This window comes from Hyperolius riggenbachi, chromosome 7, assembly GCF_040937935.1.
Source record: "Hyperolius riggenbachi isolate aHypRig1 chromosome 7, aHypRig1.pri, whole genome shotgun sequence".
NCBI classification, from domain to species: Eukaryota; Metazoa; Chordata; class Amphibia; order Anura; family Hyperoliidae; genus Hyperolius; species Hyperolius riggenbachi.
Window position 1 is genome coordinate 268,652,430 of NC_090652.1, and position 26,443 is coordinate 268,678,872.

The following is a 26,443-nucleotide window of genomic DNA, read 5'->3' on the forward strand; positions in this document are numbered from 1 at the left end:
GAGGAGGGAAAGCTACTAGCAATTCTCCAATGTGTTATCTGAATTGTGTATCGTTGAGGGGTGGGACTGACTACATATGGAGAAAGGGCATCTTTATCAGTATGGCATGCTGTGTTAAAGGATGTTGGCAGGAGGATCTTGGGGTCAACTTATTTGTGAATGGGCCAATCCATGGACCATGAGTATAAATGGTACTTGGCAGATAGATAACTGTCTTCACACAAATAATTCCTGAGTGTACTCACAGATGTTGTATTTCTCAGAATAAGCGTTGCCTCCCCAGTCTCCACGTTATAAATGTGAACATTTCCATCTTCATTTTTATGCATGTATTCATTTTCTGCATGAAAGGAGACATTTGTGAGACATAATTCATAACTGGTTGCTAATAAATATCAGCAGCCTCTGCAGGTTGTGTAGAATATTAAAGTTGTGCTTCGGCAATATTCATTATAGCGATTAAATAGAAAAGTGCATATACCAGTTAGTAGAGACCTGGTTAACCTCCCTAGCGATATTGATGGTTATTCACTGTTGTGAACAGTATTGAGGTGCACACACCTTAAAGGATACACTTCCCGTCTGAGATAGGACTAAGTCAGCCACTTAAATACCTGAAATTTAACTCTTGCAGGCAGAGAAAGAAAAAAAAGGAACACAGCATAGTTATTTGTGTACTAGGCACTGTACATACACATGTCTATCTCATCATGTCACATGTCACTTCGGGTATCCTTTAATACTCTCCTGCACTGTATACTAGATCCCTGCTTGACACATTTTGGCAAGTTACAGGAAAAAAAGGTCATGAAAATTAATTGGATCACTTTTTGCACAGAAATCCTGGAAAAATTGAAAGCCAGGGAGGTTGAATGTTAAAATACATTGCAACCCAGTGCACAGCAGAGCCCAAAAACAGCCTAAGAAGTTGGCATTCACCACTATGATTACTGCCTTGGTGACGATTTGTGCTGGTTGGTTGAGACTGTTGGTTAGTTGAGTTCCGGTTAAGACAGAGTTCATGGTATGTATATACATTGAGGTATAGTGCTGCATTAGTTAGGTCTATTTTTAACATTGGCTCTCAAGCAACCAGAAAACACACTTATCTGGCATCAGCTGATCCCTGCTGGTGCTGGATAACTGAGGCTCTACTTTATGGACTATTGTACATGATTAACCATTTCTCCCGCCTGGACATGAAGCTCACGTCCAGGCGGCTGCTCTGCTGCGCTCCCGCGCACCGTGCCCCCGTGGTGTCCCCCGGTAGCCCTGGAATCAGTGAACGGGAATATGGTTCCCGATCACCGATCCGTGTCCCCCGCAGAAAAACCGAAGCGCTCTTACAAGAGGCTTCAGTTTTTCTGCCCGGAAAAATTTCCGCATCCCCCTTGTACTTCCGCTTAGCGAGAAGTACAAGGAGGGAAAACAAAAATGAAGGTGGCCATCTTGTGGCCAAATAGTAAAACTACATCTACATATTTTTTACATTACAATTTACACATATAACAACATTAAAAATTAACTGTTTATGCCCCACACCAAAATATTACCCAAATAAAATTTTTAATGGAAAAAAAAATTACAATTAAAAAAAACAAACAAAAAAGACAGAAATAGTTACCTAAGGGTCTGAACTTTTTAAATATGCATTTGAAGGGGGTATACTAAAAACATTTTTTAAATTATAAGCTTGTAGATAGTGATGGATGCAAAACGGAAATAATGCACCTTTATTTCCAAATAAAATATTGGTGATAGATTGTGATAGGGACAAAATTTAAATGGTATAATAACCGAGACAAACGGGCAAATAAAATACATAGGTTTTAATTATGGTAGCGTGGATTATTTTAGTATCAAAGACTTTTATTAGCAGGTATATAGAAAATCAGTGCAATAACAAGCTTACAGAATTTTTCAAGACAAAACAGCTCGTTACACATATCAACAGATAGTTATTTGACAACTCTCTGGTCCAAAACGTTATTGGTAAAGATTAAACAGACTTCAAAAGATTTTTCTATAGGCATATATCTGCTATTATTTTTTTTTTTTTTTCCTGGTTATGCTAAAATGATCTCTTTGGTTGCTTCACGTCTTTTATTATAGGCTTGGTATTGTGGCATACGAAACAAAGCACACGTATGCTAGTCAGAGTCTAGCTAAAATAAACCAGAATGATAAAGAAAATAAAAAGAAAAAAAGAAAACCAACGATTAGAACGGGTCAGACCAGGGGTGCCCACCTCACGCCACACATCCAAGTAGAGAGTAAAGGTAGTAAAGGTATGTTAAGCTATTGCGAATTCCTATAGAGGACATGTTCTGTTTCCACGGGAGCCAAACCTTTTCAAAATGGTGTGTCATGTCTAATAGATTCGCTTTGATCTTTTCGTTGACCATTAAGTCATGTATACGTTCAAGGAGCACTTTATAATATAGCTTAGGTTTCCGCCATTGAGATGCTATGTATGTTTTACATGCATTAGCTATAAACTGTGTTAATTTGTGTTTGGCAGCTGTCACAGTTTTGGGTTGAAGGCCCAATAGGAGAATGAACGGATAGCGTGGATTATTTTAAAGCTATAATGGCCGAAAACTGAGAAATAATGAATTTTTTCCATTTTTTTCTTATTAATCCTGTTAAAATGCATTTATAAAAAAAATAATTCTTAGCAAAATGCACCACCCAAAGAAAGCCTAATTAGTGGCGGAAAAAACAAGATATAGATCAATAAATTGTGATAAGTAGTGATAAAGTTATTAGTAAATGAATGGGAGGTGAAAATTGCTCTGATGCATAAGGTGAAAAATCCCCGCGGGCTGAATTGGTTAATCCTAAGTGGTCGTCACAAAAACACTTAAATCACAGAAAAAATGGATTCAATGTCAGACTGCATAGAATTTCTGGTAGCATGCTATGGGCCTGATTCACTAACCGGTGCTAACCTAGTTAGCACGCCTAAAGGCTTTGGGCGTGCTAACTAGGGTGCTAAGTAGTTAGCACGCACCAAGCTGAATCAGATCGCACGCAAAAAGTACTTTGCGCGCGAGCGCTAATCAGCGCACGCAAAGGATTTTTAGGTGTAATAAGGGCTTTTCACAAGCGTGCTAACAGTTAGCACCGCTTTGTGAATCAAGCCCAATGTGTCTATATCCTATAAATCAGTGTTTCCCAACCCTGTCCTCAGGGCCCACCAACAGTGCATGTTTTGTATAAATCCACAGAGGTAGTGGTAGCTCTGCTGAGACACTAATTACCTCACCTGTGCATGTTTGTGGTTTTCTGCAAAACATTTAGAGCTCGTTTCCACTAGGTGTGGTGCGGTGACTGCGTGCATGGTGTGCGGAGCGGTGCGATCCGATAATCTGCAGCATGCTGCAGATTTTTGCACAGCCGCATCCGCCCGCAGCCGAGTCCCATCTCCTCAATACACTTTCGCATCGAAGATGCGGCCGGCGGCGGAAGTGATGCGATGCGGCTGCGTAGCCACACTCGCATCACTTCGCAAATGGAAACACGGCCTTACTGTTGGTGGGCCTTGAGGACAGGATTGGGGAACTATGCTAGAGCATATGCCACTCAAGCATGAACAGCTGGGCATACGTCATACAAGACAATTAGATTGTGGCTGAACCATCATGATGAGATCAGTGGAAATCACACTAGCTGATAATCAGTTTCTCTAGTCAAATCTGCCAGTGTATGACAAGAATCAGAGGTGCATGCTGGGAAACTTGATCATGTGGATGCTTCCATCATTTTTCTTTCTCATAGAGCAGAGCTCCCCAACCCTATCCTCAAGGCCCACCAACAGTACATGTTTTGCACGAAAACGCAAACATTCACAGGTGGGGTAATTAGAATCTAAGCAGAGCTAATTCATACCTCCCAACTTTTTGAGATGAGAAAGAGGGACACTTAAGCCACGCCCATGTCACACCCTGGCCATGCCCCCATCACACCCCTAGTCACGCATACCATGAAGGATTCATAAGAAAAATATGTTGTTTTATAATTCAAACCACACTGGTCCTTTCTATCCTGGTTCATTTTCCTTCATATTAACATTTTTAAAATTAGTAATATATCAATTTAAAAGATGAGAATAAAGTTTAGCGTCAATCAAACACATTTTTAGTAGATAAATATATATATTTAGATAGCAAGAGGGACAAAGTTCTGAAAGAGGGACAAATAAGGAGGAAAGAGGGACAGGGCTGCCAAAAGAGGGACTGTCCCTCCAAAAGAGGGGCAGTTGGGAGCTATGCTAATTAACTACCTCTGTGGATTTCCACAAAACATGCACTGTTGGTGGGCCTTGAGGACAGGGTTGGTGAATACTGTTATAGAGCATACAGCCAATGGTCTGAGCTGCAGGATAATAGTGGTGGTGGATTACTACAACACAAGGTGTGGTAGAGGACGGTGTGAAAAATCGTATACAAAATGTGCACACAAATACAACACCACTGAAGGAAAAAAAAAATTGCACAATGGAAAACCGCATGTAGAATTTACATGGATAAGTGTGAATGTTGCGTCAAGGTTCCCTTTAGCCTGCTACCACCGCTTTGTACTGTGGAACGAAAAACGCAATCCAAAAATTCAAGAGGAAGCTCACACAGATGGAGATGAACATTTAGGGCTGATTCAAATGAGCGTCCCATGGCATCTCGCTCAAAAGCTTTTCTGGTCACAAGAAACCTTCGGTGGCGCTTCTCGTCATTTGTTGTTTTTGACCTCTGAAGGGAGGCATGGAAGTGCGGCACTACGGAGATCCATGTAGCATCCAGGAATAAACAAGACGACAGGAAAAATCGGGATCGAGTGAGCATTTATGCAAATGACAGTAAACAATGGCATTGGCACTGTCCATTCCCTTGACTGGACAGTGCTTAAAGGGACACTTAAGTCAAACAAAAAAAATGAGTTTTACTCACCTAGGGCTTCCAATAGCCCACTGCAGCTGTCCGGTGCCCTCGCTGTCTCCCTCCGATCCTTCTGGCCCCGCCGGCAGCCACTTCCTTTTTCGGTGACAGGAGCTGACAGGCTGGGGACGCGAGTGTTTCTTCGCGTTCCCAGACACATTAGCACCCTCTATGCTGCTATATGGTATATGATATATGCTATAGCAGCATAGAGGGCGCTATTGTGACCAGGAACGTGAAGAATCACTCGCGTCCCCAGCCTGTCAGCTCCTGTCACCGAAACAGGAAGTGGCCGCCGGCGGGGCCAGGAGGATCGGAGGGAGACGGCGAGGGCACCAGACAGCTGCAGGGGGCTATTGGAAGCCCCAGGTGAGTAAAACTCAATTTTTTTTTTACTTAAGTGTCCCTTTAAGCAACGAGCGCTGCAGTTGACATTTAACGCCACGCAGAAGTCCATGTGAACCGGCCCATAAACGAAACCTGAAGCGAGAGGTATATGGAGGCTGACATATTTATTTCCTTTTAAACTAAACAATACCAGTTGTCTGAGAGTCCTACTGATATCGTTGGCATCATAGTGTCTGAATCACACACCTGAAACAAGAATGCAGCTAATCCAGTCAAAAGTGCCTGAAATAACTGATCTGCATGTTTGTTCGGGGTCTATGGCTTAGAGCAGGCATGGGCAAACTTGGCCCTCCAGCTGTTAAGGAACTACAAATCCCACAATGCATTTGCCTTTATGAGTCATGACTGTGGCTGTCAGACTCCTGCAATGCATTGTGGGACTTGTAGTTCCTCAACAGCTGGAGGGTCAAGTTTGCCCATGCCTGGCTTAGAGTAGTAGAGGCAGAGGATCAGTCGGACAGCCAGGCAACTGGTATTGATAAAAAGGAAATAAATAGGACAGCCTCCACACACCTCTTACTTCAGGTTCCCTTTATAACTCCTTTGTAATGGGAACTGGGCCCAGCAAGGCAGTTATGCAGTCTCCTTATCCGCTGTGTTGCTCATTTATATATCGATTCCCATATTGAAACAACAATTCCCATAGTGGCTATTTTGCTACCATCTTGTTATATTCTTAACGATCCCCTGATACTCTCTGTCTTTCTTATCCTGCTAATCAAATGAAAATATTTCTGCTCCTAATCTGATGCTCTCTGATGAAAGTTATACACTTCTTTACGCTGAAACCCAAAGCACAAAATCCCCAAAGTACGAGTAAATTCGCTCCCAGCAGAATACCGTATTCTACGCACGATAGAACAGAAGCAGCCAATGTTTATTTCCTTTGTCTTAAGAACAGATGTATGAGGTAAATACCCGCCTGGGTCCCCGCCAGACACATCCCACATGTGCTCGCTGCCCGCCGTATACATGTTTACTGGGAACATTTGTTCAATCCACTTTTGAGAAGTGTCAGAAAACTTTTGCGAAGGACATATGTAAAGGTTTATTAACACTTCGATATTCAAATTGAACATCTGTTAATGTCAGGAATCTGTTAAAGAAATTTGAACAGAAGCCAGGTTTCTGAATGATTTTCACGTTTGTCATGTTTCAACTAAGATTAGAATCCTTCTTCTTGTCTTTGTAGTAAATCATTGACAGCCGTTTGTAATGAGTCCTGAAGATTTATTTTGTTCACGTTGTGTGATTTTGCCCCCTCCCCCACATGATTACAGAATACTGTGCACCCAAAGCTTCTTATTTTAGTTTGGCGTAGCATGGGGTCTGGTTGTTATCTCAGTAAGAACTGTGAAGATGTCCATGTTGCAGAGGTTTCTGAGGACTTCCTGTTCCAGTAAGCGGGACACAGAGATCAGGAAGTGGGCAGTCCTCTTTCCAATAGAGACATATACAGCACATAACATGCTTTCCTTGTTTATGTGGAAATTTGTCAGGCTGCGATCACAACACTAGGCAGTGCAGAAACCATGTGTTTTCTGCACTGTGTGGTTTTCATTTTTTGCTGTGTTTTTGTTGTGTTTTGCATTGCGTTTTTATTATTTTAAATAATCAATGACGTAAAATACAGAAGCATATTGTTTAAAAAAAACAAAAACACATCGAAAACTCAATGTAAAAAACACATTCCTCTGCGTCTCCATTGAGATACAGTATGTGCAGTTTACATGCATTCTTGAAAACTATGCAGCAAGTTGTGCATCTTCAAAAATGCACAATGTAAAACGCACATACCGTATATGCATTTTTACATGCAGGCCACCATAGACTTGCATTAGTGGCAAAAATGCTAGCATTTTCTGCAACACTACCGTTTCTGCCTAGTGTGTTCCCTGCCTTAGAAAATCTGTAAGGATTTTATTGCTGACTCTGTGCTGACTGAAATGATTTCCCTCACTCCCTGTCCTTATTAGAGGCAGGGCCAGTTCTAGCCACAATAGGGCCCTGGGTAAAAATGTAATGGGGACTCCCTGGCCCACATCTCTTACCCCCTGGAAGCAACATTCCTTTGTTCCTGAACCACGTATGTATGGTTACACTGCCGGTCAGTTGGACGCAGGGTGAGCTGAATGTGTGGTGTAAAAAACGGTGGTGTAAAAAACTATTCCCCCTCTAAATCATAGCATCTTGGGGGGGTTGCCGGAACCCAACATTACTGCTATAGCGGCGCCCAACTCAGACATCAAGAGGTCCGCCACAGACACCGAAACCACCCTTTTCACCTGATCCCCCTTGGGAAATAGCAGTCATATGACCACTCCCTCTCACTACCTTCCTGTACTGAGAACTATGGCTTTACCATCAGTAAGAGCAGTCAGATTGGCCACTCCATCACACTTCCTTCCTGTACTGAGAAATAACTGCTTTGCTGGCAGTAAGAGTAGTCACATGGCCACTCCCTCACACTTCCTTTCAGCCTAGAACTGCCAGATGAGATGATGGCCACATCTTCACTCTTTAGGCACCAAGAGAATTTGTAGCATTTAACCTTGACTCATTTGGTAATGCCAGAAGGAGGTATAATTGAAGGGAGATGGACTGCTCATATTACTGTCACTGATGGCAGTACTCTAAAGTCACTTTTGAATATATTGCATTAAACACTAATACATATGGGAGGAAAGGGACAGAATTTTGCATTGTCTACTCACTTTAAAAGAGCCTTTTTACTCTCCTTCAGTCCTATCCTGTCATACTCACCAATGAGGTTCCTCATACACAGGGATGACATCAGTCTACTCCAAATGGACCTTGTGGCCTTTTCTGCACATGACTGTCTTTTGACTTTCCAGATGATGCCCCCACCCACCATCTCCTTCCTTCTGGAAACTACAGGAGAGAGGTTGAGTAGCAGGCCATCACCATCTCCTCCCACATTTGCCTATAATACACCCTACAACGTGCCACCTTCCCACATCATCTTTCCCCATAGCCATAACTTTTACAGTAAAGAATTGGAAGAGGTGGCTTAATGGCTGTAACAGCCATGCCTCCATCAAAGACAGTTTTAGGTCAAATTGGCCTTGGGCAAAAATGAATGTGGAGCCACTTACATTTTCATTCTGTATTGACAGTAAACATGTGACCTCTACAGTCCCTGACTTGAGGGACCCTACGTAGCTTGGAGGACTGGCCTAGGCCTCCTTTAAGTTGAGCAAGTTGGAAAGGGGTAATGGTGAATACACAATGTTCTCTTCCCAGAAGCCAGAGTCCTGTCCATCGTCTTCAACCACTTCATTCTATCTGGATGACTATAGTTGTAAAGATAGAAGCAGCTAAAGTCTAACTGGAAGTGTATCTGTGTTCAGCAAGCCAATCCCAGTGCCTGGAATGAATGGACATGACCCCGATCAGGGATCGTGTCCATTCATAATAACGAAAGTATATAAGTATATAAGTAATAACACCTCCTGATAACCCAGAATAGTGTTTGCTGCACCACCTAGCAGCAAAAAAGTTATATCAGAGTTAGATTACATTTTTCATTAACAATTTATAAAATTATTCTCTTCCAATCCAATCCCCCAAACCACACCCCCAGTTACCAAACAAACACTTGTAAAAAAAAAAAAAAAAAAAAGGACACAACTAACAGTTTAAAAAAAAGTACATAAAAAATTTCCTTAGCGACTCAGCTTTTTTAATGTGTATGTCATGAGGATATTTATTTTGGTAAATAAGGGCTTATAATAATTGGCCGGATAAAAAAAACAAACTGAAAAAATACACCTTTTTTTCCAAATGTAATTTAAATGTTGTGATAATCAGCACTAACAGGCAAATATCATTAGTGGGTTTTATTTATAGTAGCATTGCTTATTTGAAAACTATAGAAAATGGAATTGGAGAAATTGTGTATTTTTTAAATACAGATTTTGAATTAATGGAGTAATGGAGATTACCTGATAACCACAGATGAACATATTGCTGGGTATTAAAACTTGTATTGAACACATCATCGAATGTAAAGGCTTGAAGACCATCTGTCCTTCTTCCTGCGCTGTTACTGTTTCCTTTAAAGTGAATAAAAAAAATAATAATAGGACATAGACTGCTGTCATTTTGTCTTATATAAGCTCACATATGCTCTTAATCAAAAGCAACAACGTGCTAAAACCTATAATTATTATTTTCATTGCAGCATAAAGGCATTGATGGCCCTTATTAGTGAAATAAAGCAGCCTCTGCACAGGAGAAATAGCTATTCCTGGTAAATGAGCTTCTTTAATTGCACTAATTAATGTCAGCAACTTTGCTACTTAACCAAGCTTATTAACATCAGCGAAATCCGCGGCGCTTATTAAATAGTGGCGGTAGAGGGCTGCGACACCAGGACCTGCAAACTGTGCCTTACTTTAATGGATAGAAAAAAGCAGTTAATTAAAAAGAGATTGTTTGGTGCTGCATAGTATTAATATTATTAATTTCTATAGCGCAGACAATTTACGCAGCACTTTACAAACTATGTTTCATGTAGCTAACGTAACTGTCCCTCGGAGTTGCTCACAATGTATTCCCTATTACAGTCCTAGTCCTAGTCTTAGGGCCCATTTCCACTATCGCAAATTCGCATGCGTTTTTCGCATGCAAATTCGCATAGCAATACAAGTGAATGGGACTGTTTTCACTTGTCAGGATTCCTTTGCGTTACAGAAAAAATTTGCATGGCAGAGCCATCAGAATTCGCATACCGCATACCACTATGCGAATCGCATACAATGTATTTAATAGGAAATTCGCATGAGGTTTGGGTAGGTGAATTTGCATGTGAATTCACATGCGAATTCGCATAGAAACAATGGAGCACTGCCATGGTTAAATTCGCATACATCGTCATCCATGCATGAAAATTCGCATAGACCCACAAGTGGAAATGCAGCCTTAGTCTTAGGCTGGATAGTGTACTGATTAAGGGCTCTGCCTCTGACACAGGAGACCTGTTTGCTGTTTAGTAAGCCAGCACCTATTCAGCAAAAAGTCCTTGGGCTAAAGTCCCTAACATTGCTACTTCACCTCCCTCTGTCCCCCTCCCTGCATGCCTCCTTACGGATGACAGATGATTGCCAAGTACGACTGGTGGCACCATTGTATGGCAGCCTCGGCTCTTGGCTTTCCGGCATTATTCCCCCCATCCTTGCAGAACCTGTATGAGCCAAAACCAATTCCGGCTACAATCCTCTATTTGTACTTGGTGAAATAAATTATTCTGATTCTACTGCCCACTGAGCGCCTCCTAGTGGCTACAGCTCCAGCACTTTGTGTTTGCCAAAAGAAAAATGTTATTTGTCTTGTCTAATGTTTCCATTATAGCCTAAAATCAATTAGCAAACACAAGCGCGCATTGTAATATATTCAATCACTGTCTCAAAGTGGTTTGCCCCCTCTTATTTGAGAAATGAGATATATACACAAAAAGAGGTAGATGCCACACAATCGGGCGGAGCCTAGATACAATGCATGCTTGTTTCCGGTATTGTATTCAGATATTACTGCAGCCAAATAGATCAGCAGGGCTGCCAGGAAACTAGTATTGTTTAGAAAAAAGTAAATATGGCAGCCTCCTTATTCTTCTCACTACAGTTGTCCTTTAAAGGGCAATCTAATTTTTTAAAGGATGATGATCAAAGTAGTGACCAGGGGCCCACTTGTCCTCCCCACGTGCTGTGTGGGGGGATGCAGCGGCACAGGGAACATCAAATACTCACTTTGCCACTATACACGTGCTGCATCTACAAACTTCTTCTTGTCCTGCGTTGAAGTTCACAGTAACAGCGCCCCCTAGAAGTAGGGAGATGCAGTGGCTAAGTATTTGATGTTCCCTTCTCTGATGCTGCTGGTGCGTGCCGCTGCATCCCCCTCCACCCGGCTATCTATACTAAGGCACCCATTCCTGACTATCTATAATGAGGCACCCATTTCTGACTATCTATACTGAGGCACCCATTCCTGACTATCTATATTGAGGCACCTATTCCTGGCTATCTATACTGAGGCACCTATTCCTGGCTATCTATACTGGGGCACCTATTCCTGACTATCTATACTGAGGCACCTATTCCTGGCTATCTATACTGAGGCACCTATTCCTGACTATCTATACTGAGGCACCTATTCCTGGCTATCTATACTGAGGCACCTATTCCTGGCTATCTATACTGGGGCACCTATTCCTGACTATCTATACAGAGGCACCTATTCCTGGCTATCTATACTGAGGCACCTATTCCTGACTATCTATACTGAGGCACCCATTCCTCACTATCTATACCGAGGCACCTAATCCTGGCTATCTATACTGAGGCACCTATTCCTGGCTATCTACACTGAGGCACCTATTCCTAACTATCTATACAGAGGCACCTATCCATGGCTATCTATACTGAGGCACCTATCCCTGGCTATCTGTACTGAGGCACCTATCCCTGGCTATCTGTACTGAGACACCTTTTCCTGGCTATCTATACTGAGGCACCTGTATTCCTGGCTACCTATACTGAGGCACCTGTATTCCTGGCTATCTATACTGGGAGCACCCATTCCTGGCTACCTATACGCAGGCACCTATTTCTTGCTATCTATACTGTGAGCATCTATTTCTGGCTACCTATACTGAGGCACCTATGCCTGCCTACCTATACTGAGGCTCCTATTCCTGGCTACCTATACTGGGGCACCTATTCCTGGCTATCTATACTGGGAGCACCTATTCCTGGCTACCTATACGGAGGCACCTATTTCTTGCTATCTATACTGTGAGCATCTATTTCTGGCTACCTATACTGAGGCACCTATTCCTGGCTACCTATACTGGGAGCACCTATTCCTGGGTTACCTATTTTGGAGCACCTATACCTGGCTACCAAAATTGGGGGGCCCTATTCCTATCCTAGCTACCTACACTGGGGGCACCTATTCCTGGCTACCTATACTGGGGCACCTATTCCTGGCTACTTAATGTAGGGTGGGGGGTCCCAGGTCCAAATTACGGGGCCCAGAGATTTGTAGCTAGGCCACTGGTGGTGACAATCTTTTAGCAAGCCATCATTGCTTTATAAATAGATGCTGAACGCATTTTTTATAAGAGTGGCTTCCTTGAAAAGCAGTCTTTTACATTTATCAGACTTATCAGGGACGGTTTCACTCACTGTACAGTAATGATCTGAAGCAGAAATAGTCTTCAATATCGGGGCTTCATTATCGGGTCTCCTCTCAGACTAACACCAATAGCAATCCTTTCTATCTCTGGCGCGCATGTCGATTTACCATTAGTGACAATTAATTAAATGTTCCATATTGCTCTTTTTCTTTTTACTGTCCATCAGTAAGGTGCTGAAAAGTCCCATCTGCTTACCGTCACCAAGTGAAATATTAGGGTTGGCTATGTGGAAGAGACTGGCTGTATGAAACATAGGCACTGGCCATCTGGGTGGCAGGAGTTGTGTTCTTGTCAACTGCAAAGGAACAAACTACATATGGAAGAGTGTAGCGCTCCACAGGCGCGAGAACAGAACGACATCATCGTGTGACACGGTATAAAGCTCTCTGCACATCTATACTAGCAGTGATTCTGGGAGTGGGGGGAGGAAAATCCAACTGTAGGCAGAATCATTATGAAATGCTTAGTTATATCAATTAGTAGCAATAGGGTATTGTACCGTGCTAGCCATCAGTAAAAGCAAGAAGTTTTGAATCAGGATGATACCATTCATTGGCTAACTTAAAAATATATGAGTAAGCAAACTTTCGGCTGAATAGCCTTCGTCGGGCTTCAAACAGGATTGAAGCTCGATGAAGGCTATTCAGCCGGAAGCTCGCTTACTCGTATTCTTTTAAGTTAGCCAATAAATGGTATCATACTGATTCAGAACTGTAACGATCGGTGTAACACAGAGAGGATCTGATTACCGGTGATCTGCAGTATCACCGAGAATGCAGATATATACCCGATTATAGATGATCTGCAGTATCACCGATAATCAGATATATCTCTAACCTCTGGACACCTGAGTAATATATGAGTGTTTGGTGCAACAGTAATACTTTGAGGAGAGCACCCTACAGTGGGTGCGAGGCAGTAGGTGAAGTGTCACTGACAGGTCTGTGAACTATTTCCCAACAGGAGAAATAGTTCTCGAGGTCGGACAGGCCAGGTCGGCAACAGACTGACAGATCAGGTACAGAGACAGGAGACAGATGCGGAATCCTAAGACTAGCCGAGTTTGGCAACAGAGTAACAGAATGACAAAGGTACAGAATCAGAGATCAGAAGAATGGTCAGGAAAGCAGAAGGTCATAACAAATAATCAACAATTCCTAGACTAACGTGTGAGCTCCGTGATCATCAACACCTTGGAAACTGGTCTAGATCAGTGCTGTCCAACTGGCGGCCCGCGGGCCGCATCCGGCCCCCCAGGCCTCCTGTTGCGGCCCACTCCTCTCCCCGGGATGCAGGCATGGCGTGCGCTATGGGCGCCATGCCTGCTCCCTCTTGTGTGGGCTCTCCTGTGTCCCCGCTGCCTCACAGCTCACTAGCTCAGACCTCACAGATCGCGGCGACTGAGGCTAACAGAGTGCGCATATTACCCGCACGGAGTACGTCACATGCGGAAGTGAAATCAGTCACTTCCGCATGTGACGTTCTGCCGCGCGGGTGTTATGCGCGCGCTCTGCTTGTTTCAGTTGCCGCGATCTGTGAGGTCTGAGCTAGTGAGCTGTGAGGCAGCGGCAGCGGGCGGGGCACAGGAGAGAGGTAACGGGCAAGGCAATGGGGGAACACCTGTCACTCTCACTGGGGGGCACCTGTCACTCTCACTGGCGGGCACCTGTCACTCTCACTGGCGGGCACCTGTCACTCTCACTGGCGGGCACCTGTCACTCTCTTACAGGGGGCACCTGTCACTCTCTTACAGGGGGGCACCTGTCACTCTCTTACTGGGGGGCACCTGTCACTCTCTAACTTGGGGGGCACCTGTCACTCTCTTACTTGGGGGGCACCTGTCACTCTCTAACTGGGGGGGCACCTGTCACTCTAACTTGGGGGGCACCTGTCACTCTCTTACTGGGGGGCACCTGTCACTCTTACTGGGGGGCACCTGTCACTCTCTTACTGGGGGGCACCTGTCACTCTCTAACTTGGGGGGCACCTTTCACTATCTAACTTGTGGGGCACCTGTCACTATCTAACTTGGGGGCCCCTGTCACTCTAACTTGGGGGGCACCTGTCACTCTCTAACTGGGGGGCACCTGTCACTCTCTAACTGGAGGGGCACCTGTCACTCTCTAACTGGGGGGGGGGCACCTGTCACTATCTAACTGGGGGGCACCTGTCACTATCTAACTGGGGGGACACCTGTCACTATCTAACTGGGGGGACACCTGTCACTTACTGGGGGGGCACCTGTCACTATCTTCTGCCTATTTATGTGAAATGCTCTCTATTTATGTGCCTCATGACTTCTGAATTTGTCGTGTTGGGGGCCTCATGATTGCTGAATTTGTCTTGTTGGGGGCCTCATGATTTGTTGGGGGCTTCACGATTGCTGAATTTGTCTTGTTGGGGGCCTCAAGATTGCTGATTTTGTCTTGTTGGGGGCCTCAAGATTGCTGATTTTGTCTTGTTGGGGGCCTCATGATTGCTGAATTTGTCTTGTTGGGGGTCACATGATTGCGAACTGCGAGACTATGGAAAAGCTGAATCATCATCATGAGACAATAGCAGTAAACCTTGGATTTTCCATAATGTTCATGTATGAGTTAAAACGTTTGAATTGTATGTAGTTTAAATTGCTGTTGCCACTTTGCGATAGATAAGTGACTTTTGGGTTGCAGTTTGGGCACTCGGCCTCCAAAAGGTTCGCCACCACTGTCCTAATCTAATGTCCCACATTGCTAAGTTCATGTAAATTTGTCTCCACCCGTGGCCACACCCACATTCCGGTCCATGGCCACACCCATTTTTCGGCACGGCGCGCTCTATTCGCAGCGGAACCCCTATGGTTTTTGGCGCGCCGTGTACGCCACACAACGTCACCAAATCTTAAATTGCATTTTGTGGAAAGTGCTGCCAATCTAATTGTCCTTTAATTGCATTTTTTTTTCCTGGGGGTTGGGGGGGGGTGTTTGCGGCTTTAGCAAGAGCCTTCGGCCCTCCACCATGGAGTCTGAAAAAAAAAATGGCCCTCCATGCCCGTGAAGTTGGACAGCACTGGTCTAGATAATAACACAGATGATAACAGAATCCTAGACTAAGGTGTGAGTTCCGTGGTCATCAACACCTTGGAAACTGGTCTAATATAACACAGATACTGACAGGGTCTGAGTGCTACCACGTAGTGATCGCAACGCCAGACACCAGAGGAATGACCAGCACCCAGTATATATACACCAGCGCTTTCCTGCGCCTCCCCTAAGTGCTGGACCAAGGAGAACTGAAAGAATTGTCAGCTGACCGGCCTGGTCAGCTGACACCCCTCTGGCTGTCATAAATGCGCTGCCTCTCCGCGCACGCACGCGTCCTTCTGAACCAGTGTGGACTATCAGTCCCAGCCACACCAGACATGTGTTGTAATTCCTCTGCTGTTTTGGATGCGGAATCCGCCGCACCGCTGTCCGAGCGTGCGGCGTTTTCTCCGCATTCAGCAGTACTGACAGAGGTAGGCCTATGCGTGCAAACCGCCGCATCGGACGCGGAATCCGCCGCCCTGTTCTCTGGGCATGCATCGGTTTCTCCGCGTTCCGTAAGGCCAGTGAATGCAGGTCCCTGCGCGCAATCCGCCATGTTGAACGCGGAATCAGCCGCCTTACTCTGAGTACTTGCGGCGGCTTTTCCGCGTTTTCTCACAAAAACCTCTTGCTTATATCAATTAGTGTTTGAACGCAGTGTCTCCCTTGTTCATGATATGCTTTGAAACATGGTGGAAAATAGTTCAGACTGTTCCTGGTCAAGGCAGCAAGCCGGAGCCATCTTGGTTGAGAATCTGTAGGCAGTGCCGGTGCTAGACTTTTTGCCGCCTGAAGCAATACATTGTTGGGACATCCCCACCCACGTGTGTGTGTGCAAAGCCAGAGAGGAGAGACACATTAGGCTGTGCATTGCAGGTACTGGCACTACATTTACTTACCTCTGCTTCCTTCAAGACAGCATCTACTCCCTGCTGGCCTGCAGCTTCTGATCCCCAGGATGCCGGGTATGTGCTGCAAGGACGCCGCATCACTCACCCGCTCTCAGCAGATTAGTAATGGGATTATCAGCCACATGTGAAGACCTGCTCCCTCTCTGACTACAGTGGCACCTCATGTGACCCGGCAGCATGCAATAGGTCGCATGAGGCACTGCTGTAGCCATGGATATAGGACGCTGGACGGGCGGATAGCACATCCCATCACTGGAACACTGAGAGCAGGTAAGTGAATACCCCTAGAAGAGCCGTTTGATGCACAAGGCAAACCTAGGCATTTGCCTAGGACATGGAGAGAGTCTAGGGGCCTGGTGGATGCTAGGCCCCATCAAATCTTACAAAAAAATTCAGGTGACCGTCGGCGGTGGGCAAAAACTACTATCTTGTCTAGGGCTCATTTCATCTTAATCCATTTCTGACCCCTAGCCATGTCCCCTATCCTTCTTAACCTCCGTGGCCGTAATCCCAAGGAATGCTCAAGCTAGCCGCCGGGAGCTTTATGCAGAGTATTACGCGCAGTGGGAGCTTTTACTCACCTCCTGGAGGATCCAGATGTCAGTAGCCGATCTCCTTCCTGTCCTCGGAGGCTCTGAATCACTCTGGTGAGATCGCCATCATTGATCTCACCAAAGAGTTACAGCGCCACCCGGAGGACAGAGGTAAAAATTGCGGCACTGGAGCTCAGGGAGGTGAATGAGAGAAGGGGCTGCTGCTGGTGTTCTGGTGGCATGATTTTTTTCCTGATTTTAGGGTCTGAAACTTTTTGAAAAAACCCTAAAATTTGGAAATAAGCATAAAGCCAGGGGGTGAAACCAATGCCAGAGAGAAGTTCACAGTCTATTCCAAAATCTTTATAGGTAATAACAAATCAGATAAGATAATAATAATAATAATAATAATAATAATAATAATAATAATAATAATAATAATGGGCATTTCTTGATTTAAACAGAAACTCCAACCAAGAATTGAACTTTATCCCAATCAGTAGCTGATACCCCTTTTTACATGAGAAATCTATTCCTTTTCACAAACAGACCATCAGGGGGCGCTGTATGACTGATATTGTGGTGAAATCCCTCCCACAAGAAGCTCTGAGGACCGCTGTACTTTTGACAGTTTGCCACAATGTAACAAGGTTCACAGACAGGAAATAGCTGTTTACAGCTGTCTCCAACGGCCAAAACAGCTAGCAGCAGCTACATAACCTGCCCACAGTAAAAATGTCACCATGTAATAAATGTCAGAATGTAAATTGGGGAGACTAAAGATTTTACAATGGGCAAAAACTGACTACATCATTTAAACATAATTATTGTAAAAATAAAGCACTTTTTTTTATTACATTATTTTCACTGGAGTTCCTCTTTAAGCTTAAATTTCCAGCACAAGCACAAGTATTGCTGTTCCCTGACCTGTTCTGAAAATGTTCAGAATGTGTCACCAAAGTAAATATTTGCTATGAAATGGATATTTATGTACGGATTGGTAATTCACACGTAATTTGCCTGACAGCTTCCTTTCGGCATTATTGCAAGCAGCGCCCGGTATCAGCGGCAGCAGAGCTGACATGTGTGCTGTGCTGTAACTAATACCCCCGCCGCAGCGCAAGTGACTTGCATCAGATAGAAGTGATCCAGGAAGAGAGATAAAAAGCTTTTTGTGTTAGTTGCCCATCATTCTTGCTTGATTGACTAGGATGGAAAAAGAGATGTTTGTGATGCTGTAATCTCCAGCTTCATCCTGCCGAATAGGATCTTAATAGTAATAAAGTGTATTGGCTTTAGATACAGACTGTGTTTATATACGTTATGGCAACTATGTAAGATAAGCTTAAAAAGGAACTCCAGCCTAAACAAACATACTGTCATTAAGTTACATTAGTTATGTTAATTAAAGTAGATAGGTAATATAATCTCTTACCCACACTGTTTTAAAAGAACAGGCAAATGTTTGATTTCATGAGGGCAGCCATCTTTTTGGTTGAAAGGAGGTGACAGGGAGCATGACACACAGTTCCAACTGTCCTGTGTCCTGAGCACCTCTCCCAGTTGCTAGGCAACGTGAATAACAACATAGGAAATCCCATCATGCTCTGCACAGCATCAGGGGAGAAAAGCCTGAGCTTTTTTTCTTTGATGGGTGGAGCTTAGCTAAAAATGCAGCTAAAAATGATGCTTTGGTAAGAAAAACAAAGTTCTGATGCTGTGAAACTGTTAAAGAAACACCAAGGGCTTGATTCACAAAGCGGTGCTAACTGTTAGCACGCCTGTGAAAACCCCCTTAGCACGTCTAAACAAGCTTTTCGCGCATAAAGTTTTACGCGCACAAAACTTTACGCGCGTAAAACGTTACGCGCGCACTGCACAGAGCGCAGGGCGCACCGCGCAAAGTGCCCATTAAAGCCTATGGGACTTAGCGCGCGTAAAACTATACGCGCGCAAAGTTAGCGCGCAATCTGATTGAGAAATCTGGTGCTAACCTACTTAGCACCCTGGTTAGCGCGTCTAAAGACTTTAGGCGTGCTAAGTAGGTTAGCACCGCTTTGTGAATCAAGCCCCAAGCCTTTTCAATTCTGCTGAGTAGATTTTTAGTCCGGAGGTACACTTTAAGGGACATATTCATAAAGAACTACTGATCAACTAATGGATCAGCAGTTTCTTTCTAGACTTTTTTGAAAATCAGTTTGCCGCTTTAAAGCTAACCTGAAGTGAAATTAAACTCATAAGATAAGAAATTAAATCTGAAGACCTAATCCTAAACAGAACTTTAACGGCATCCTGTATTCTTGTTTTGGGTTTTAAAGTGAACCTCAAAGGCATACTGTAGGGGGATCGGGGGAAAATGAGTTGAACTTACCCCGGGCTTCTAATGGTCCCCCGCAGACATGCCCATGCAGCCACTCACCGATGCTCCGGCCCCGCCTCCGGGGCACTTCTGGAATTTCAGACTTAAAAGTCTGAAAACCACTGCGCCTGCATTGCCGTGTCCTTGCTAACGTTAACATTCCGCGTTCGCCTGATAAATTCACGTTATCGTGCAAACGTGAATTTTTCGCACTAAAACGCGTGCAAAGCACTTTTTCACAGCCGTGATAACAGTTATTACAGCTTTGTGAATCAAGCCCCAGATATGTGGTAATGCCATGGGGAGGGGAGGAAGGATGGCAGGACAGGGCATGATGGAACAATACGCTCACCTGAGATGATTCAGCATATTACATCTATAAGCAGCACATCAGTCAGTAAAGCTGAATAAGATCCTTCTTTGGTATTATTACCATATAATAATATTGCATATTAAGGCTGGTTTTTAGTCAAATGTCCACTGCAAGGTAAAGGTCCAAAATACACAGAGCTTGTGCAGTGATTGCTGCTGTCTTTGCTTTACTATGAACACAGCGCCCGCTGATTTCATCATCAATTCTGCCTAATTTCTTAAATCTGTGTCTGTCAGGACTTGGCCTCAGAGAGAGATGAAGAAATCAACCACAACCTCAATTATTCTAACGGAAACTATGAAACAGCAAATGATTTATCGAAGGCCGGTCTGCTGAGTGCGTTTCTATATTTAGATTTTGCCCGTCACATGATTTTCTCGGACAGTTTTGCCACAAGAGGGGAACGTCAAGATCTTTATTTTTGGCTCTTAACCAATACAAAATCATCTGAAAAGTACATGAAGTTAACCTAGAGATAAGAATGAAATATAGCTGTATACGGCATAATAAAAATGTTTGCATGGCCCACTATCAGATGTAAACATGATAGCATACTGTGGTTCTTATCCACTAAAGCCTCATAGGGTTCTTCTTCAGCAAGATGTCCAGCTAGTTGGGGTAGCCTCGATCTTCCCAGATGTGTCCCCAAGAGATCTGGATTACCAGATCATCTTAAAGTGAACCGGGCACCATTTTAAGCACCCAGGGCATCTCAATAGCACATTAAAAATGCATCGCTAACAATGGGCTTGATGCACAAAATGGTGCTAACTTTTAGCACGGATGTTAGCACGGCTTTCCGCGTGTTTTAGCATGTTTTGGTGAGAAAAAACGGGTTGCGCGCGATAACGCAAATTTATCGCACAAACGCGCGATAACACGCAGAGAATTCCGTTATCAAGCGAAATTTTGCAGTGTGCTACCAGCACTGTTTTGTGAATCAAGCCCATTATGTCTCATTATTAAAAAAAAATCCATTTTATTTTTTACATTTACATTTAAAGTTTAGCGCAGGTTTTATTAGCCTACTTCAGCAGGCCTGCAAAGATTTCAGGCAGTTAAGGTCTTAAGTCATTGTTTTATTGCACTCCTTAGCAAGAAGTACATAACACCTTTGCATCAACAGAGGGGGGTGGGTAATTAGGACAACAACCTCAAAGAGCTTATCCAGAGGGAATGTGTGAATATAGCATATGTGACTTCTGTAAATAAGGAAGGTGAGAAGGGGAGGGGGCACATGGCAGCTCCTATAGCTATTACAACCCAGGTGAAATTCCATCAAAAGAAAGGGTGCTTAGTTCCCTTTAACAAAGCACATTGTTCTCCCTACCCTTCCCACTGGGAGATGCTCCATCATGTACCGCCCCTCTGCCCCTCCCCATAGCAACACAACACATTTCTAGCCTGTGTGTGCAGCACTCAACCCTGATCTGTCACCCAAGGGACCCACTCCCACTGCTGGAACTAAAATATTTGTTGATCTAAGTTGCTCAGTTCATGCCTTGGCAGTTAACTGGTGGTGTAGCCCAATGTACAGCCAGATTAGGAGCACCATGGATACTGAATACATTCCTGCTGGCTGGCTATGGCCATAAAGCTTAGAGAAGAAAGAGGGACAGATTTATTCGCTTCCCAAAGAGAAAACGTGACAGTTTGGAGCTATGTGAACGCCTGGATGCACCTCTCTGCCTGTATGAATCAGCCCTAAAACAAATACAGTGAGCATCTGTGCGTTTGCTGCTTGTAAGTATAACACTATGTAGAGGTTCTCTGGGTGGGGTTTCTGATGGTGTTTGATATGCCATATTTCCAGGAACGTTGGACAGCTCATTAATTAGCTAGACATGTTGCCTGAAGTTATTATTTCTTCTTACTATATCCATTGGTTCATCTTAATGTATGTGTATTAAAGAGCACAGGGAAATAAAAAGCAGCTCATTAGACTATTACTAGGCCTGCCCTGCACATGCCAGCACACTCCACAACAGCTGCACCAGCCTGGCAGCTGGTGTCACTTGGCACCAGTCCCAGTCCTCAACTACAGGCTGTATTCATCCTTGCTGGAGAATCTGCCAGGCTAGCTAACGGGATACAAGGCAAACCAAAGTATGTTCTCTGCCACAGAGGCGGCCTTACAGTATGCGGGGCCTGGGGCGAGTGTCATATGTGGGGCCTAGAGACACAGATATGCTATAAATACACACACATATATACACACACACACACACACACAGAAAGGAAAGGCGTGTACCTTATGGGGGGGGGGGCAATCTCTTTGCATTTCCTTTCTCACAGGTGCTCCCTCCACATTCAGACTCCCTCCACCCTGAGCTTACCTTTCTGCTCCTACCGTCCTTGCTGGGGCCAGGCAATCAGTCACCCAGCCAATGCAGCCCTGCAGACGCATTGCCCGGCAATGTAAACACTGTCTGGGAAGCACACATCTGCATCATTACTGGGGGTCTCTCTCTTCCTGGATCTCCTCCCCCTCAGCAGCATGGCTGGGGGTCATCTTCTGGTAGTACGGGGGCCGGAGGGGCAGCATGGGGGGGACGCTATTCTGATGTAGCAATACTTGCAGGCCGTTGCATATCAGCTGAGCGGCACTTCTTTGAAATATGGTCCCTCCCTCCTCTGGATGGCCACAGCGGCACCAGCATTGGCTAATGGGAAGCTGGTGCTGCTGCTATTGGCCAGTCTCCCCCTGCTTGCTGCTCTGTGGCAAGGTACTGTCACAGAGAAATCCAAGGCCCCTGCAGAGAGTGCAGGGCCTATGACAGCCGATCGCCATAATTGGCTGGCTGTGGGGAGGGAGGGGGGGAGGGAGGGTAAATATTTAAAGAAACAGTTTTTTTTTTTAATAAAACACAGTAACAATAATATTTAAAAAAATTAAATAAACATGGGGTGAGCGATCAGACCCCACCAACAGAGAGCTCTGTTGGTGGGGAGAAAAGGGGGGGGGATCACTTGTGTGCTGTGTTGTGCGGCCCTGCAGCTTAGCCTTTAACCACTTGAGGACCCACCCTTTACCCCCCCTTAAGGACCAGCGCTGTTTGTTTGGATCTGTGCTGGGTGGGCTCTGCAGCCCCCAGCACAGATCCACGGCCACACAGAGCGATCAGATCGCCCCCCTTTTTTCCCCACTAGGGGGATGATGTGCAGGGGGGGTCTGATCGCTCCTCCTGTCTGGCATGTTGCGGGGGGGGCACCTCAAAGCCCCCCCCGCGGCGACATTCTCCCCCCTCCCTCTCCTACCTGCTCCCCCCGGAGATCTGGGCTGCACAGGACGCTATCCGTCCTGTGCAGCCAGTGACAGGCTGTCTTCTGTCACATGGCGGCGATCCCCGGCCGCTGATTGGCCGGGGATCGCCGATCTGCCTTACGGCGCTGCTGCGCAGCAGCGCCGTACAAATGTAAACAAAGCGGATTATTTCCGCTTGTGTTTACATCTAGCCTGCGAGCCGCCATCGGCGGCCCGCAGGCTATTCACGGAGCCCCCCGCCGTGATTTGACAAGAAGCAGCCGCTCGCGCGAGCGGCTGCTTCTTGATTAATTAAGCTGCAGCTGGCGACGCAGTACTGCGTCGCTGGTCCTGCAGCTGCCACTTTGCCGACGCACGGTATAAGCGTGCGGTCGGCAAGTGGTTAAGGTGCAGTGGCCTATTTTACTAAAAATGGCCTGGTCACTAGGGGGGTTTAGCACTGCGGTCCTCAAGAGGTTAAAATAATACGATAAATTCAATTGCAGCCGTCCGCTAAATAGCGTAACAACTCTCTATATTACGACAAATAACAATTGCGCCCACATATATAGATAAATAACAATTGCGCCCATTTTTGGCCGCGACTTTTTCAACTGCTACTACCAACGGACATCCCCTTCAGTATTAGCTTTTCTAGCAATCTGTTTCAAGCCAGGTCACAAATGACTGTTAGCTGTCAGTGGACTTACATATATTTTTAAGTTACTAGGGAGATTTTTTTGCCAACAACTATGCATCTTATTATTATTATATTTGTATTTGAGCGACATGGGGCTTGATTCACAAAGCGGTGCTAACCTACTTCGCACGTCTAAAGTCTTTAGACGCGCTAACCAGGGTGCTAAGTAGGTTAGCACCAGATTTCTCAATCAGATCGCGCACAAAGTTTTGTGCGCAAAGTTTTGAGCGTGCTAAGTCCCATAGGGTTTAATGGGCACTTCGCGCGGAGCGCCCTGCGTACGCGTGAAAAGCTCGTTTTGACGTGCTAAGGGGGTTTTCACAGGCATGCTAACAGTTGGCACCGCTTTGTGAATCAAGCCTATAGTTGCAAACGTCATGCACTGGTCCTGAGATAGAGAGATGTGCACAGGGCAGAGATGGTTTAACCTGTTATGGGGCCCTTGGCAAGGTAGTAGATTTGGGGCCCACTTGTGGTCCTTTTGGTAAGTTAAAGTGAAGAGGCGTCAAAGAATTTAGCAACCGGGCCCCTTTATACCCACTAGGCCATAAGCACCTGCCTAAGTTGCCTGGTGGATGGTCCTTCTATGGCACTGGGAGATGGCCGATTCTGCAGTAACGCTGAATGGACTGACGTGTGCATGGGAACTGTCATATTACTACCATTTCCAACACTATGTGCAACTGTGCTACTCTACATATTCCTTAGTACTAGTGCTGACCTGGCCTAAACCCTGAGATACACTGATAGCTACTAACACCGTGAATCTGCGATCTGTAGCTAGAGCATCTCATAACGCATACATATATGTCTGCCGAAAGTGATATGGGCGCAGGGCAGGCCAGATTTACCTCACAGGAGCCTATAGGCACAGATGTCCTGGCCTAGACTTCGCCCTCCATGAACTTACAAACCCCAGCCGAACTACACTGCAAGTGTGCTGGCTGGCCCAGTTGTCACTTCCCTCTTACTTCCTTTGCCCGTTAGCTACGGGTGCCCCTTAGTATTAGGTAGCCAGAAGTATCCTCAATATTAAGTAGCTAGAGCTACCCCAAGTATTAAGCAGCTAGAGGTGCCCCCAAGTATTAGGTAGCTAGAGGAACCTCAGTATTAGGTAGCTAGAGGTGCCCCTGACTGAAGGGAGATCTCATCATCAGTGGAATGCCGAGAGCTGGGTGAATAACCGCTCATTTACACTCTCATCAGGACTCTGCATAGGGAAGGAGGGAGGAGATCTGGGAGGAGAGTGAGCCCCCTTTCCATCAGCAGACGCATGTAGGCACGTGCCTACAGTGCCTTATGGTAAATCCGGCCCTGTTGCAGGGTGAGCCAAATGCTGCCGCTCAAATCCCTAGTGGCGTAAAATACTATTCCCCCTCCCAGTAGTCGGAACTTGGAGGGAGATGTAATTTGAGGTGTGGAGATCGCCCGAACCCCGTATTACCCTTGTGCACCCTGCACAGTATAACATTACTGCTATGGCGGGGTCTAGTTTCAGTGCTGAGCGCTGTGCGCAAAACCCCCTGCTCATAACTATTTGCTTTATATAGCCTCAGGTCACTAAAGGAAGGTTGCAGAGAGTAGTTGCTTGCTACTTGTTAAATGCCAAATTACTAAATGCTGCAAGACAGTGTTAAGAAGCTGAGGCTTAAAGAGGAACTCCAGTGAAAATAATGTAATAAAAAAGTGCTTCATTTTTACAATAATTATGTGTAAAGGATTTAGTCAGTGTTTTCCCATTGTAAAATCTTTCCTCTCCCTGATTTACATTCTGATATTTACTACATGGTGACATTTTTACTGCTGGCAGGTGATGTTAGTGGAAGGAGATGCTGCTTGCTTTTTTGGCAATTGGAAAACAGCTGTAAACAGCTGTTATTTCCCACAATGCAACAAGGCTCCCACAGTGTGATGTCAGAACCATGGTCCTGACATCACACTATGGGAGGGATTTCACCACAATATCAGCCATACAGAGGTCCATAATGATCTGTTTGTGAAAAGGAAAAGATTTCTCATGGGAAAGGGGGGAGCTACTGATTGGGATGAAGTTCAATTCTTGGTTACGGTTCCTCTTTAAGAAAACCTGTTATTTTGTGCTCAGAATTATACATTTGTTAACATAGTGACATTTTCTTATATTTGGCCTTTTTTTTTTTTAGAAAAAGTATTTTTTGCCTAGAGCCCACAGGCCAGCCCCAAACAACCTAATTTCCATGTCTGTTGCATATAGATTTTTTTTTTAAGAGAAATAGCAGCCACATTTCTTTCCCAAACTAAGCTCTGGCAATGATCTCAAAACGTAGTGCAGAGTACTGTTGACTTGTTCAGGTTCTTCGAATTTAGAACATTGTTCCAAATTCTTCAGATCAGAATCTGCATGTGGACAATGGAAGGGGTGTTACCTCAACCTTGTTGCCACTTCTGGCCACTGCATTCATGTCGTATTCCAGCTTTCTGATACTTCCTACTTCAAAGCCGGAAGGAGGAAGTATTGACGTTATGTAAAACATGACATAGCATGCAACGGCCAGAGGTGAAGACAAGGGCGAGTTAAAGAGAGCCTGAAGTGGGCTCAAAAAAAAAAAAAAAAAAAAAGTAGGCTACCTGATCTGGGGGGCTGAGTGGATCATGTATCCACAAAAACCACTGCTCCCCGCCGCTCCAATGGGCCGCAATGGCCCACTTTCACTTTTG

At 44.9% G+C, this 26,443-nt stretch overlaps 1 protein-coding gene across 1 annotated transcript in view; it reads right to left on the minus strand.

The window, feature by feature from the left end:
- Positions 1–26,443, minus strand: part of FAP (fibroblast activation protein alpha) — a 137,308-nt gene that overhangs the window by 86,278 nt on the left and 24,587 nt on the right. Inside the window, exons 3-4 of the mRNA XM_068245675.1 lie at positions 9,308–9,418; positions 246–340 (exon numbers count right to left, since the gene is read on the minus strand). Coding sequence (XP_068101776.1) covers positions 246–340; positions 9,308–9,418 — 206 coding nt within the window. The remainder of the gene's footprint in view (positions 1–245; positions 341–9,307; positions 9,419–26,443) is intronic.